Source organism: Pseudophryne corroboree, chromosome 3 (assembly GCF_028390025.1).
Source record: "Pseudophryne corroboree isolate aPseCor3 chromosome 3, aPseCor3.hap2, whole genome shotgun sequence".
NCBI lineage: Eukaryota > Metazoa > Chordata > Amphibia > Anura > Myobatrachidae > Pseudophryne > Pseudophryne corroboree.
The window spans coordinates 486,113,951-486,131,402 of NC_086446.1; the positions used below are offsets into that span (position 1 = coordinate 486,113,951).

Consider the following 17,452-nt stretch of genomic DNA (forward strand, 5'->3'; position numbering starts at 1 on the left):
TGCTGAGAGAATGTATAAGATCCTGAAAGGTTTGACATTTTCAGGGTCTTCAACTGTTGAACAATTTTGAACTGACTTTATTTAAGGTCTAAGGAGTAAGTACAGTTATGAAGCGTTATAAAAATAAAAGTAAACACTGTAAGAGCGCTGACATGTGTCATAGATAAGTTTACCATGTCATTTAGGCCCTGCAGAGATTGTTAACTTCATTTCACTTAGAGATTCAGTGATACGTACAATCTGACCAGGGGTGCTCAAATGTTTACCTACAATTGCATACGCTACCTGTGTAATTACACATCATCAGCTAACCCAGAGTGCCTTAATATACTAATGTTATATATACACTGCCTTAGTGTTTGCATATTATCTACCATTCCAGAGTGCATTAACCTACTAATAGATTATATGTAGACTGTTTTAGCATGCTCCACAGTGTACATTAACATTACTGCTACTGTTTGTAGAGTTAATGAATCACTAGCAAAGTGCATTAATGTACTGAAATGTATGTATTGGCTCTGTGTGTATTCCACCGCTAATGGTCATTTTCCATCATAGAGATACAATAGTTAGGAACATTGTAATTTTAGGTTTAGTTAAAGTTGCTATTCAGTATAAAGGCCATTCTCCCCTATTTAGCAGAATAACCTACCACACCAATGCATCTAGAAGTCTGTTCTTCTGCCAGAGGTGGCAGGGGAATTTCATTTCTTAACATATTTGTTACTATGAGTGAAGAGCACACAATAGAAGCTGCGATGGATTTCCAGTTGCTGCACTTTGATTGAAAAATAAGCCTTGTTTCTGTCCTGTTTATATGTTTGTTTATGGTGGAATATTTCATTTAACTGTCACAATTTCACCACAAAGTTTTGCAAACAAACATGAATAACAGATGTACGATAAGCTGACCCCCTAGACCACAAGGCAAATAAATGTCATTTTATAGAGTGTCTATCATTATTCTGGAAGAGTGCAATAATTTATGCAGCTATTCATACATTCCTACCTGTAAAAAATGTGTTGGATAATTTTCTGTTCTTAACTAGCTTCAAAATCGCCATCAGGCTGTAGTAAAATGGAATGAATAATGTATTTGTGGGCAAAACTTGTCTGAAAGTTCTTCTATTAATAAACTAAATATCATGCATCCTTATTATTAATTCTGTGTGGAAATGCACTAAGATCCTCTTAGTAATAGTGTGGAGGTCTTTTCTCTGGCTGGCGGTATAACGTTACTAACCGGGACAAGAGCGGTGACTTTGGACACTGCTCTGCTCAGCATCTGATTCAGATTTCCCACTAATCTATACCAGTCTATTCCTATTAATCTTCTCAAATCCAGAATCCTCTGTAGTGTGTTTAGCACCATTTCTTTTCTCTTTCCTGCAGGCGTTCATTTCAGTTTCTCTGGACAGCCATTGCACTCTTATTTTTGCACCATGTCTCCCCATTAACAGTTAACTAGCCCTTTTCATCTCTTCTCCTGTCAGTATAGTAAGTGGTGATAACTCTTGCATCTAACTGAGCTGTAGTAGAGCTACTACTCTATCTCCACATCAAGGAAAATCTGAGAATTTCCCAGGACTATCCACTCCTGGCTGACTTCTTTCACGTGTTTGGTGTCACAAATATATGGCACTATCTGTCATGATACAGAGGAGCTTGTATTAGTCCAATTAGTCTTACACTTGCATAATTTAACCCCTTTGATAATGGTGACACAAATTATATACGACGTACCAGAAACTATAATACTAAAGGATGTGTTGATGATGACTTCACCGCTCAATATACTGACAGCGATAATGGTATTTAATACTCAGTACTAATCTCCCCATAACTATGTGAGTACTACCAGCCATTCTGGAAGACATCCTATCCAGTACCTCCCTGGTGTGTTACATGTTCGCTAGAACTGATCCAGGTCAGCCATGTTTGCTCAGGGCGTCATAGGAGTGATTTATTTAACCTCCTGTCTAGTTTTCCCCCCCAAAAAAACGCTCAGAAATTCTGTTGTTGTTTTTTTTACAAATGAATTAATGAAGAACATAAATTTAGCCTTCTCCAAAATGATTTTAGTTGGAAAAAAATAAATAAAAAAAATAATAATAATAATATATATATATTTATTTTCTCTCAAACATCGATACATCGGTTGGGAAGAATGGTAACATCGCAACGTTGATTTTTACACCCCAGACAGCCTCCAGGTACACAAGGGGGGACTGAGAGCTGCTTGAGGGGGTGGGTTTACACTTTCCCAGCGGCTGATATTGTCTGCAGCCGCGGGGTGGGGGGTCCTGCTGTGCTGACCGATCAGCAGTGATCGGCAGCACAGCAGACACGGGGAGAGTGTAGGGAGGCAGAAGGTCCTACCGGTCCCTCTGAGAGCAGCAGCGGAGGGAAGTTTCTCTTCCCTGCCACTCCTAACACTGTTTATCTGACTGGTCGCATCCTGTGCGACCAGGTCAGATAAGACACTTGCTGGTGTGGTTGCATCTGATGCGACCATGCGAGGCAAGTGGTTAACAGTCATCAATTTGTTCCCAGTATTATAGTAATGTGACTACAGGCTAACTCCCATAATATAATTCAATATTGGGGTTATCCTTTGTTCAGATTTCTATTTTATGTATATTCTCAGTAATATAAAGCTGAACAATAAGTATAAAGTCCCCTTTGTACATGGTAAATTCTAGCTTGTACCTCCGTTAGCTGACACCATTTGAAGATGGCATTGTCCCACTTTATGCTATGCATGCAGCCCCGCCGGAAATGAATCTTATGAGGATGGGTCTGAAACTGGAAGTTAAGTGATCTTATCAGAGTCCGTATCCATGCAACTGCCCCTTAGTAAATAGCCCCAAAATAACATTCCAAATTGCTGCAATATACAGTGATAAGGTATTTTAATTTTCAGGGCTACACTGCAGTATTTTATAAATACACTACAAGGTTTTGTCATATCACAGTTTATTCTATGAATTTAAGAGAATTAACAGGCAGCATCAGTAGCTGTCGCTCTATATGCTTAGTATACATCATCAGTCTCCAGGCAATTGCTCAATGGATAACTTGCCAGTTAGTAATGGTCATCTACTGTCATTGGCTGGACAAACTGCAGCGGAAGTATTTTGTTCAATGGGTGTGACCTGTTTGTAAACCACTTAGCATTGTGTATTATGTCTAAAAATGCCAGAGGCCTGTCAACATCTTATTTAGAATTAAACATGGTGATTGAAGGATGATTTTGATGGCCTGATATAATACAGGAAAGTTAATCATAGTTATTTGCCCCCTCAAATCTACTTAAAAGAAGCTCTGTTCCTAGTGCTGCCTACGAATATATACAGATTATCCGTAACATTAAAACCACTGAAAGGTGATGGGAATAACACAAATGATCTTGTTACAATTGCAACTGTCACGGGTGGATATATCAGATTAGGTAGAAAGTGAACACTCAGTTCTTGAAGTTAATGTGCTGGTTGTAGGAAAAATGGGCAAACGTAGGTATTTGAGCGACTTTGACAAGGGTCAAATTGTGATGGCTAGGCTATTGGGTCAGAGCATCTCTAAAATGGCAGGTCTTGTGGGGTGTTCTCAGTATGCAGTGGTTAGTACCTACCGAAAGTAGTTCAAGGAGGAAGATGTAGTTATGTGACCGGCGGTCAGGATTCCGTACCCCTTTAAATTCTGCACCCCTTTAAATCCAGGGACTATTCCCACGACACCCATAGAGTGGGAATAGAACCTGTGGTTAGCGCAGCTCGTTACCGAGCCCGCAAGAGACTTGCCACTCCCTGTTACCTCCCCCAAACAGTCGCTGGCTGTCAGTCAAACTGAGACGCATGAGCAGAACTAAAGCCGTCTGCCAGTTGTGACCATATCAAACCTGCATCTACTTCTGAATCAGGCATTTTGTGTATATGAGAACATTGCACTTGATCAATGACTATAAAGGTTGTTCTAGGCTGATCAGCTGTACCCATTAAGATGAGCATGTATGCCAGGACAACATTGTATCCTAATGTTCTAACATGCTCACAGTCATCTTTATGCAGAGTTCATACATGTCACATGGAAATCTTTATGTACCACTCTGTGGCTACACATTCTTCCCGTCACTGCTGTACATGCTGAAGTACTGCAGCCTAAGAATGTGCAATCCGTCCTCTGTCAGAGAAACGGATACTTCCCCATCACAATTCTAAAGCATGTTCTGGCTGACTTGTGCTGGCATTTTGCATTGACTTGGATCACAGAAGTGTGATGTTAAATAATTTATGGAGACAGTAATATTTTTGTGTGTGATATGCAAGGTTTGGGGCTTCTAGTGCAGGATCGGAGGCCTCCTGAGTATCTAACATCAGCTGAGAACTGTACGTAGTAAATCAGTCTGCTCTCTGGGCATATCTGGTCACACTACATAGGATGACAACTCATGAGGTCAGATGCCAATGGTTTAAGTGAGACAGTAAGGCATTGGCTTTTTCTGAGGAACATTGGGGGCGAGAATCTACCCGATGTGGCTTTGTATAACGCAGGACTTGTGCCTTCTCAGAATATTCTGTTCCATGCCAGTTACTAAATGGCAAACTGTATCCTAGATACGGTACACTGACCTCTGAACTCCTTTTAAAACTCACTTGTGTTGACAAATTGATGATGTCTGAATATCTTCTCTAGAATCTCCAAGCCTTCCAAAAATGGGGATGTAAATAGTTATTATTGGAAGTTCTTATTCAGTATGCTGGAAAGGTCACTAGCAGGACCTGAAGGTTTCTCAGTTAATGGGTAAGACTGTATGCATGCGATGTGGCAGTTTCCATTGAAGCATTAGAATGGGCCTCTTTCCAGCATGTTGAGTATAGGATTCATTGTTGGCAGTGTCGCCGAGTCATTCCATGAACTGTGTGCATGTGTGTGTATAAGGTTGATAGCCTGGATAGATGTATTGGGGGAGTCGCTGATTACAGACGCAGAGAGCAGCCTGGGACACCAAGTGCATCCAGTCTCCCACGTGGAATATTCCATCTTTATGGAAGCATCTGCTGAACCAGCTCTAGACCCTGCCAGGTATCTCAGATGTGTGCACTTTAGTGAATCTGTCCAAATGGTGTATTAACCCTGCTTTAGTCTGTTTTATTTTATGCATTAAACAATGTATGTAACCTTTCAGTGCTATGCATTAAATGGGATGATTCCCAAGCTTATACTAATATAAGTATATATGTATAAAGTATTTGGATATGTTAAGTGGGCATGCTACTGTATTTCCATCTCTTCTTTTACTTGTGCAGGATTTTCCTACAGTATGTGTGGTTCTTGCATGCTGGCTGAATTTGATTCTCGAGATGGTAGAATAGTGCTGGAACATTCCTCTGGAAAATGTCTAAATTTGCTACATTAACTTATGTGACGAATTGGCAATTGTCTGTTGTATGCAGGCTTTATTTGTGCAATTATACTGTGAAGCACAGCCATTGGTTACTTATATCAGGTTGACACAAACTGTCCATTTCATTTTATAGCCACATAAAAGTTGTCTGGTTTACACTTCCACGCTATAAAACTCGTTATCTGCACATAAACAGAAAGTTAGTGTACAACCAACTTGTGCAGAACTTCTAAAACAAATAAGTGACTAAGGTTCAGTATCATCTGAATGAATGACACTTGCTTCTAATTATGATGTTGCTGTGTTTTTCTGTGTGGACTAATAATCTAGTGATTAATAAATGATCAGGAACTTCTGCCTTGTGTGGAATCACGTGCACATGATTTATCTACTTGTAACAAACCGTACCATAAAATAACAGATTGTAATTCCTGCACCCTTTTGTTGGTTCTTTTTTGTATGTCTGCTCATACGAATTTAAGCACATGCCACCATTTTGTCTTTGTGTACTAGTTATGTGTGTCATTAGTCTCTTAACTTTGTAGAGCCTATACAGTATATTGTTGGAGAGTTTATAGCTCTTAGATTATATAAACAGTTTTATAATTTAAATTGCTATTTACATAAAATGTGTGAATTTTGTAGTTTTAAAGATTAATGTTGGAGATCTGGAGGAAAGTCAATTTTTACATTTACATTGAGGAAGTCATTTTTCAAAAGCTTATTGCCATTGTGTTAGTAATGTAATACAGGAATTTAAAATTACATTAGTTCCCAATTGATCCTAATGGCTGCTGTCCTGGAAATTTAGGCATATTGACTTATCTTAAGGCCCGTACACACTGGTCGATATATCGGCCGTTCTTTTGAACGGCCGATATATCGCGGGACCGTCGGCCAGTGTGTACGGCCGATACGTCTGTGAACTCCGTCGTTCACAGACTTATCGCGTCGGCCGCGCAGCACAGCCGACGGCCAATATATCTACCGATATATTGGCGCGTCGCTTTGTGTGTACGCATGCTGCGGGGGCCGGCGGTGATTGACAGCTGAACTGGGCGGGCGTGTGTACACGCCCGCCCAGTTCATGACGTCAGTCCCCGACGGATCGAGCAGTGTGTATGCTGAACACACTGCTCGATCCGTCCATAGATATATCTGCAGATCAATTGATCTGCAGATATATCTATTAGTGTGTACCCACCTTTAGATTCCCTCAGTTCTTATATACAAAGTAACAGAACTATGTGTTTCTTTTTCTCTCCATGCTCCCAGGCACATGTCGCAGGCGGAGCTTAAAGGTTCCACATTCTGGCTACGGGCAAGTTTTGGTGCAACAGTCTTCGCCGTCCTGGGATTTGCTATGTACAAAGCTTTGTTGAAACAGCGATGATCCAAAATGAATTGCCAACTTTGTCGGCCCTTTTCTCCCTTCCCCCACAGCCAAAAGGAATTGCCAACCTCGTCGCTCCTCCTTTCCTTGCAGCCAAAAACAATTCCCACATTCAGTGTCTGTATATTATAACCTCTACAAACTAAGCTAGCTTAGAGTTACTTTTTTCATTGTAATGATTGCTACATGGAGTTTTAAAATAAAACCTGATGACAGTATTGAGTACAACAGTGAAACTGATTCTGCACCATTCTGATGACAACATAACTGATTGAAGCCGTATATATATTGACAGCTGTGTACAAACATGGCGGTTCTAGTAGTATGTAACTAGGAAAACTATGCAGCTTCTGAAAAGAAGGCAGTTTATTACACAGCAAGGTTGTACGATGCCTAATTCTACACTTAGTTGTTTTAATAATGTGCGGTTCATTATCTGATGTTGGACAGATTTGAAGTTGAAATGTCGTGCCTTCCATCAATTTTATGCTGAATTTTAAGTACTGACATTAAGTGCCAAAGTGCAGTCAAGAAAATGAAAGGAGGATTGATTGTTACATAGAAATTCATGTAAGAGAATGAATGTCAATGCCGTTTGGTAAGGCACTATTCAGCTATTATACAGACATGCCCTGTATTGCAGAGGCACACAACGGTCTCCAGACCATTAACCGTCTGCCCAATCATGCTACAAAATGTTTCTGCTCTAATTTTCCTGTATATAATGTATATAGCTTGGGGTCCCTACTGCCTTCCTACATCATCAGACCATTTACATGCTCCCCTATATGTTCTGGTGTACACCCTAAAACCACCACATATTGTCCAATCCAGAGCCAAAACTTTGTCCTTCATAATGTTTCTCAAGTGCCCGCCTTTCCCTCAATGACGAAAGTACTGTTATCTGACAGGCAAGGGAGAGATTCTTGCTATTTTTGTTTAAGGGTGTATGTAATAAACTAAAACTTACTTATTACATGTTAAATTTGTGTATTTTTGAAGGAACAAACTGATGCTGCCACATATTATCTGATTCGAAAAAAATGTCTAATATTATGAGTTTCTATTTATTTAAATTTTTTCCACAAAAAATGATTTTATAAAAACACAGTTAGATTTGATTTATTAAATGTGAAAATGTTTTTAGTTCAGAATAAATTTCTTCATGTTAAATTCTCACTATATCCAGCACTGTTGTTTAGGTTTGTACACTGATTTTATTTGTCACAGAGATTCTCTAGTCTGAGAGAGACGATTCCCCAGGGCAGCGACATTTTGTAACCGCAATGACTATTTAAAGGGTATGAACACATATGGAATCTATATTTATTTTTCCTCACTGACCTTTTTGTGGATTTCATTAAAAGAAAACCGAATAAGACCCTGTGTATCGTGATCATGTCTTGTCTCTTTTTTTGGGTGTTGTACAGATATCAAGTGACTGCATTTATAGTGTAGCACAGGGGTTCTCAACCACGGTCCTCAAGGCCCAATAACAGTCCAGAAATAGCCATACTTGAGCACAGGTGACTTAATTAGTAGCTTAGTTATTTTCATTTAACCATCTGTGCTCAAACATGGATATCATTAAAACCTGGACTGTTAGTGTGCCTTGAGGACTGAGGTTGGGAAACACTGGTGTAGCATGATTAATAGTTACTGGAATATCGGTTTCTGGTTAGGTCACAGAATTTGGAGCAACTCTTTTCTTCATCCACTAGGGGTCACTGCAGTACTCTTAGGATATGGATGGAGCGTTAGCATGGATAGGCACATTTTAATTAGTAACCTTCCACCTCAGTGTTTTTTTTTTTGTTTTTTTTTGTGCCTCACCGGGAAGGCACACGTTTGGAGGATCTCCAGACTATACTTTTATTTTTTAAAAGACTTTTTCTTTTTTTACACCAGTCCCTTCCCAGCTTACTAAGAAGCTTGGGTCCGGGATTGTGTGTGCTGCTGAAGGCAACACGACTTGTCGGCGCTCAGACAAGGAGCCCCGCCATAGACCTAAATCAACATTAGCTGATTTCAGCCTAAGGCTGCAGGAGCTGGACGACACTTGAAGAGAAGCCCCGTCATAGCACTTCTGGAATCTATCACAAGCAACTCAGAAGTCACAGTTTGAGCTTAAACAGAAGCCCCGAAAGAGACCTTCAGACCTTGGGAGAAGGTAAGGGGTGGCAGGTCAGCATATGCTGCCGCCGCTCCGTGAGGCCGGGTTTTCACTGGGGAAATTTATTACATGCTTCTCACAGCGCCATGATGAGCACCCTCTGCCGCCATTGGCGCTCGCCTTCGTTCCCCATAGCGCCGCAGTCAGTACACGCTGTCTCCGCTTGGCACACATCACTGCAGCACACTACCTGCTATGACCCTCGCGCGATTACATCGCGCTACCACTGCACCCCAAGTCCCTGCTACAGTCAGCTCGCATATAGCTGCCGGACTACGGGGAGGGAGAACCATTCATTTAGCCGGGGCTTCCTGCTCTTAGAAGATGGGCTCACAGACACTGATACAAGCGGTGGTGGGAGGGGGAAGGAAGGTAATGGCGGTCCCTAGCCAGCATTTCATCAAGTTTCCAGAAATGCATCAACAATATTTATAAGGGGACACAAACAGGCCATTAGCCTCTACTGTGAGCTAGGTTTATATACAGTATTACATATATTTAACTCCGTAATGGTTATAAGAAATACAGGCTATTAAGCCTATACTGTGAACTGTGTTTATATATTACATGTATTTCACTCAGTAATGGTTATAAGAAAAACAGGCTATTAAGCCTATACTGTGAATAAAGCCTATGCTGTGAATTATGTTTCTCTGTTACAGATATTTCACTTACCACAAACATGCTATTAAGCCTATAATGTGAAATGTGTTTCTATGTTTCATATGTAGTGTAAAATATATATGTTAAAAAACACAGCACATGGTGTGGACACCATTTTGTACTAACTTCCTGTTTCTTCCTGCGGGAATTTTGGTGTCGGTCCTACAACACACTGCCACTGGAGCGGACAGGGTTGTTAGTGGTTTTTTCTTCAGTAAATCACATACTTACTAGATATTGTTTACGGAGTCTGTTTCACTGTATTACTGTGTGTATTACTGTCTGTGTGCATGATAACTGGAGTTGATGGCTAAATAGGGCAATGGAATTGTCCGCGGCACGGAATGACCGTGAGTCAGCAAGATCTGAGCCGACTTCAATGCCGTCTGTGCAGCCTCAGTGGGCTCAGGAAATTTCAAGAACCTTGCATGCCTTCCAAAGACTGTGTAGTTATAATTCTAACTGTAATCCTCATTTGTCTCATAATACAATCGGATGATTTAATGCCAGACCTGGTATCTCAATAAGAGAAGGTGAAAGGTCAATTGGGCTGAGAGTCAAATAGTGAGGTTATAATAATATATAATAGCCTAATCCGGCCAGTACACCAGGTGCTAGATTTCACTAAAACAGAGACTTCTGTCAAAATATGAGTTTTTTTTATTTGCTAACAGGAAAAAATTGACAATTCCAGGTAATGCTGCAACGACGCTTAAAGATCCAGCTGAGCGTAAGCTAGAGTCCATGCTAAAGTCCATTTATACAGCAGCAGGGGTGTTGCTTATACCTGCTTTAGTTGGAGTTTCAGGAACAAGACTATAGGATCCTGGGCTAAACAGCTCAGGTTAGGCCTGCAGCAGGGTCTTTTTTTTCTCAGACTAACTTCTACTTCTTACCGATCACATTTGTGAATCGGCTGAGTATTTGGCTGTGGCATCTATGGATGTTGGACAAGTCACTTACTGGATTTCAGACTCCATTAGTGCAGCCATAGGACGCTTTGGTCACTATTTTGGCAAGCAGAGGCTGAGTCAAAACCAGGAAGAGGCATTGCCTTATACTGACGACATGTTATTTAGTCCTAAATTGGACAAGTGGTTTCTCAGGCTACTGCAGGAAATCTGTGTTCCTACCATTGCCCACACGAGTACCTCAAAGGAAGTACTCTGGGCCAGCGTTCAGATCTTTTAGACCTCAGTTCTTTCGTAGCTGTGCACACGGAACAACCGTATACAGTACTTGTGGTAGAGGACGTGGTTTTCAAAAACCACTAACCATCTTAAATTATTTATTTTTTTAAAGCCAGCTGACAACCAGTGGCATAACGGGCTTCCAGCCCATCTCACCTCTTCAGTGATGAGAGCATGCCTTTACACATTTCACTTGGCATGGTTTCAGACTTCCACAGATGGATGCTTCAGCAATTTTGTGGACAAAGGTTACAAAATTGAGTTTGATCGTATACCACCAATGCGGTTTTTCAAGACAGGCCTGCCTGTGTCAGGTGACAAAACGGTGGTTCTGCAGACCGCGATTCAGTCTCTCGTAGATGCAGTAGTTTGGATTCAGGTTCCACTACAGGGTCAAGGTTATTATTCCAATCTTTTTGTAATATCAAAGCCGGACGGCTCGGTCACACCGATATTGAACCTAAAGGAGCTCAATCAGTACGTCACTTACTACAAATTCAAGGTGGAATCCCAGGTCCATGGGAGTGACAGGAATTCATGATTTTGCTGGATCTCAGATGCGTGCTTACACATTCCAATTTACCAGATTTAATGGTTATAGTTTATTTTCCATTAAGATAGTAAAGGATTATTAACATCAATAAACTTTGTGTTGTTTTTTCTAAGTATATAGGGGTTTATTCAGGTTTGTTAGCAATTGGGCAAAACCATGTTGCACTGCAGGTGGGGCAGATATAACATGTGCAGAGATAGTTAGATTTGGGTGAGTTATTTTGTTTCTGTGCAGGGTAAATGCTGGCTGCTTTATTATTACACTGCAATTTAGATTTCAGTTTGAACATACCCCACCCAAATCTAACTCTCTCTGCACATTTTATATCTCCACCACCCCACCCCCCCTCTCTTCCTGCAGTGCACATGGTTTTGCCCAACTGCTGCTACGATCAGGTCTGAATTAGGTCCAATGTCCTAATTCAGCATGGTTGGACTGTCAACTTCAAAAGAATCAAGCCTTGCCCCATGTCAAAGAATTCAATTTCTAGGTATGATTTTGGATACGGTGGATCAACGAATTTACCTGCAAGAACAGAAAGCAGAAAGTATTCGTTATGTGGTACAGTTAGTGCTCAAACCACGGACAGTCTCGGTGCACTTGTGTATTCAACTATTAGAAAAGATGGTGGCGTCTTTCGAAGCACTCCAGTTCGGAAGATTTCACTAGCGTCCTTTTCAGCTAGATCTCCTAGCACAGTAGTCAGGCTCTCATCTATAGAGAGCAGTGGTCCTACATCGTCAATTTCAGGGTCTCTGGTAAGACTGAAAAAGATTACTGTCAATAAATGTCCTGGAACTCAGGGCAATCTACAACGCTCTGCTTGAGGCAGTTCAAATACTCCAGTCTCAGACTGTTCAAGTCCAGTCAGACGTGACGGCGGTCGCATACATCAACAAACAAGAGGGACTCGAAATCGCATGACCATGCGTGAAATTGCTCCAATCCTGAATTGGGTCGAGCATCACCAAGTAATATTGTCGGCAGTCTTCATTCCAGGAGTGGACAACTGGGAAGCAGATTATCAGTCGTCAGGATTTTCATCCAGGAGAATGGGCTTTACATCCAGAAGTGTTCCAGATGGTAGTCCAGCGGTGGGGTTACCCACAGGTGGATCTAATGGCATCTCGCCAACAACATCAGACACCCAGTATGTGTCCAGAACAAGAGATCAGGTGGCAGTAGCAGTAGATGCTCTCACAATAGCGTGGCCATACAGCCTAGTGTATCTATTTCCACCATTTCCGCTGCTTCCTCAGTTGCTAAAACAGATTAACAGAGAGTCCACGACCGTCATTCTAGTGGCACCTCATCGGCCTCGGAAAGCATGGTTCTCGGATCTCCGCAGACGATCCGCGGACACTTCCACTAGGTCCAGACCTACTACAACAGGGTCCGTTCCTTTACCCTGATTTAGCGAGGCTTAATGGGGTGGTTGTTGAAACCACTCTCATAAGACGAGAGGGCATTCCGAGTCTGTTATACCAGCCATGTTACGTGCTAGGAAGCCAGTTACAGCAGCTCATTATCACAGGATTTGGCTAGCTTATATTGGTTGGTGTAAAGCTCGTAAGTTTCCGACATCTTCTTTCAAGTTATCCCATCTTTTACTATTTTTACAGACTGGTTAGATGGAGGACTACGTTTAGCGATACTAAAGGTGCAGGTTTCTGTTTTGTAAATGTTTTTATTTTCAGCGCCGTTTGGCTCTTTTTGGCAACAGTGAATACGTTCCTGCAAGTGTCCCAAGAGTTCAACCTCCGTTAATATCACCTACAGCTCCATAGAACTTGAATCTAGTTTTAGACTTTTTGCAGTCCTCAGTTTTCAAACCCTTCCAACAAGTGGAGGTTAAGTTTCTAACTTAGATAACAGTTTTTCTATTAGCCTTAGCTTCGGCAAGGCGTGTTTCAGCTTGGGTGCATTGTCATGCCAGACACCGTATTTGGTGTTTCATGATAACACAGCAGAACTTTGGACGAATCACGCTTTTCTACCAAATGTAGTATCCTCTTTTCGTATAAACAACTAATCATAATTCCTGTTTTCTTAAAAGGTTCAGGAACTCCAGCTTATTTGGATGTAGTTAGCGCGCTTCGCATTTATGTAGCCCGAACATCAACAGTACGTAAAACATACATTGTTTGTTCTGTATGATGCAGTCAAGATAGGTTGGCCAGTTTCCAAATAGACGTTGGCTAGATGGATTGAGCTGACCATGCGTCTGGCTTATTTTCATGCTATTTTACAACCACCTGCTTCTATTTCAGCACACGTGTTCTTTGGGAACATCATGGGCAGCAGGTCGTAGGGCTTCCACGACACATCTTTGCCGTGCAGCTACATGGTCATCAGTGCACAAGTTTGTGCGCTTTTACAAGTTGGATACTTTTGCGGCATCAGCATCTAGCTTTGGCTGTCTAGTGTTACAGGTGCCAATCGGCTCTCCCGCCTAAGGGAAAAACTTTGGTACGTCCCAAGAGTACTCCAGTGACCCCTAGTGGATGAAGAAGAAAAGTGGATTTTGGTACTTACCAGTTAAATCCTTTTCTTTGAATCCATAGGGTCACTGGACGCCCACCCAAAGCAGTTCACCTGTCTTGTGGTAAGTTCAGTTTATCTTAGTATGGGTTTAGCAATAAGATCCCTGGCTCAGCTTTTATTATGATTAGTGGTTTTCAGCTCCAATTCTCAAGTACACATGTCATGTTTTCAAGATTACAGTCTGCAAAAATAGATAATATAATTATTGAGTCCTTTTGGAGGCTACTTGAATATTACAGTTCCAAACCCCTAATTTAGATGAATGTGTTTGCTGTGTTTAGGTATATCTATCCCTTTTGGTGGCGTGATCTGTTTATAATGAACTGCTATTTCACCTTTTGAACCATATACCAGATAATCACTAAGGATTGCATCTTTGGTTATCTGTTAGTTAGTGACACGAGGAAAGAGTTATATTCATCTGTGGAAAACCAGTAATGCTGAAGTGTACTCGACAAACAAACTAAAATGCAACCAAGAAGCGCTGCTTAGCTGGATTTGTTAAATATTATAATAAATCAATTAACAAAATCTATAAAGTCAGTTTATTACCACAGACATACAGTATATGGCCATATAAAAAAAACTGACACATAAAAAGCAATTCATAAACACAGACATAAAAAGTACATGTAAAAAATGGCAAGCTACTCCAAATCCTCAATAAGTCAATAACCATGTTATTAGCAATTAATAATCACCCAGTTCGTCCAGGTTAGTAGTCCTATTAGTACAATTTACCTCCTCATCCTCAGATGGTTAGTCACTTTCCAATTATGTTAGTATAATCACAGTATAAGCGTAGTTCAGTATAAATTGTGGATGTAGAAGTGTCCACCATTATGGGGTACGGCTATCGTTCCTCCTATCTCCCTTATATGGCACAGACTGGGGGCTCTCTGTCTGTGCCATAATGACGTTTATATCAAGAAGCAGCAGCTTATCTGGGATCATATATGCGTTGGCAGCAAGGTTAGGCATCCAATTTCTTTTTTCTGTTTATAAAACTAAAATGCACCTGTCCCCTACACATAGCGCAGTTAGCTATTTTGTTGGATGTCCCAATATGATGATCTGCTACATTTTTCAGTAGGCGCTAGTGACATTGGGGAAATGTGAGGCACGGTGTACCTCAGTGATGGGATCCACTCCTATTGATTGGATAGGCTGCATTCACCATTGTGTGTATGTGATAGGTGCACTTTACTGAACTACTAGCAACTCTGGGGCAGTTGTTGAACTGTGACTTATTAAAGTTTAATTCATTTGGCCTTTGTATTTTAAGCTGAAAATATTTGCATAGGGTTATTCTAAATAGATGTATTTGTGACCTTATTAACTTCATAATGATCGAGTACCTTACTTTACACAAAGCACCAGAGCAAGCAATTTCTACCGGTCCTCTGCTGCTCATAATGTGCTTATGCTCTAATGTGCCTCTGTCTCTCCTATGCTGCGTCACTGATGCTTCGCTACATTTATAGAAGTTCTTTTATGTATAAAAATACAACATAGTTAAATGTAATGTTCTGTCAAAAGGAGACCTATAAACATTAGTTATCACTTAGGGCTTTGTTGAGGCAGAATTATCTTTTAGAGAGTTGCAGAGGTGCATCTCAGTGTATGCAATGTAAATGTCATCACTATGTTCTTGTACACACGACATCATTTCTAAACTTGTTACATGGTGGGGACTAGGGCTGGCCTGGCCAACCTGTGGCTCTCCAGTTGTTGTGAAACTATAGGTCCCAGCATGCCCTACCACAGTTTTGCTATTAGGGAATGCGAAAACTGTGGCAGGGCATGCTGGGATGTGTAATTTCACAACAGCTGGAGAGCCACATGTTGGCCAGGTCTGGACTAGGGGAATAACAATTTTAAAAAAGTACCTAAATATGTTTACTTGGGCATCCCCAGATTGACCTTATTGCTGATTTTAACCCCTTTGCTACAGAGGACAAGTGGGGATTGTCTTTGGCATATACTTTAAGATTTCAGATTATAGATGACATATCCGCAGCGAAGTGTCCTTCACTACCTTACCTACTCCTCACAGGAACTAATCAATGGTGGGCAGTGCCAGATTAAGGTTCTCATGGGCCTGGAGCTGAAATTTCTGAAGGGCATATTGCGTGCTGCTGCAGGGGGTGTGACCAGCACGATGTGTGCGGTGCTACTGATAATGGGGGTGTGATCAGTGATGTGTATATATATATTTTATATATACATGTGTGTGTGTGTGTACGCGTGTATGCATGTGTTTGAAAAATAGAAAACTCTCAGCACTTACATGTCCAATTATCTCCAAAAAATCAATTATTGAAACAAACAAAAACATACACAGAAAATAGAAAAATTCCAAAAATGGTAATGAGATAAAACTAATGTGAACACACTCCCTTCTTCAAAAAGAGTGGTCATCATCATCCTTAGTCCAGGATCAAAGTCTAGAAACAACAAAAGTGGACAATGTGCCAAATAGTGCAGTATGTAACATACTAGTCCTCTATTGTTATATATATCAGTGACGTGCGGTGAGGTCATAGGCTAGGGAGGCTGTGTGTGTGTGTGTGTGTGTGTGTGTGTGTGTATTGCCAGCGGTCACCGCCTCTCTGCTGCACCCAGGTCCCGAACGCTCTCTCTGTTGACAGCGCTAACTGCAGCATCACACATCACAGGCACCTGGAGTCATCGTGACGGCCCAAGTAAGTCAACTCCAGCATGCTCCTCCTTCTCTCCGCAGCAGCTCACCTCCAGCCAGCAGACAGGCAAGAACAGGGCCCAGCCCCTGCCACCGCCAGTCACCGCCGGGTCCCGCTTCTGCCATCTGCGTATGGGTGATTGGACAGCGGATCCAGCACTGTATCCGCTGTCCAATCACAGCTGCCTCGCTAACATGGGCGTGGTGTCCCTGTCAACGAGGTACTTGTAGATGTGCCGCTGTTACCATTTTTTTTAATGGGCTTTTACAGCCCAAGTGCTTGGTCCCACCCCCTGTTTAATCCCGTTCCAATCCAAACCAATTTAAGGTATCAAAATGATTAGCATAATATAAAGATGTTACTTATAACACAAAATATGTCATAAGTATTATCTTTCTATTATGTTAATCATTAATGACAGGGGAGGCACTGCCTCCCCTGACTGCACGTCCCTGATATATATACATATATATATATCTCCATTGTACAACAAACAGAACAGGAGAGCACACAAAGAAGCTGATTCAACAATAGTTTCAGCTGCATCTTTTGGCAATTGCATATCTTTAGGGTTAAAATCAACGCCCTTACATAGTTACTGTATATAGTTTGTGAGGTTGAAAAAAAGACATCCGTCCGTCGAGTTCAACCTATTTGTGTTCTACTCTGTACTATTTTCAGTATTAATTTTATCTGTTGATAAAGTCGGTCGTTGTGTTGTATTCCCTCATTTTATTATAACTATGGTACGTGATCTATCCATCATAACCCTGTATATCCTTATCCATTAGAAATATATCTAGGACATTCTTAAAAGTTTAGACCAA

At 41.2% G+C, this 17,452-nt stretch overlaps 1 protein-coding gene across 6 annotated transcripts in view; it reads left to right on the plus strand.

Moving 5' to 3' along the window:
• Positions 1–8,181, plus strand: part of RHOT1 (ras homolog family member T1) — a 153,795-nt gene extending 145,614 nt beyond the window's left edge. For 3 of the 6 annotated variants that reach the window (XM_063960880.1, XM_063960881.1, XM_063960882.1), the window contains exons 20-21: positions 4,942–5,085; positions 6,683–8,181. In XM_063960880.1, coding sequence (XP_063816950.1) covers positions 4,942–5,085; positions 6,683–6,800 — 262 coding nt within the window. In that variant the 3' untranslated portion in view covers positions 6,801–8,181. Of the gene's footprint in view, positions 1–1,395; positions 3,300–4,941; positions 5,086–6,682 lie in introns of those variants that run through there. The other 3 variants (XM_063960883.1, XM_063960886.1, XM_063960885.1) reach the window with 2 other exon arrangements.
• Positions 8,182–17,452: the final 9,271 nt, after the last annotated feature.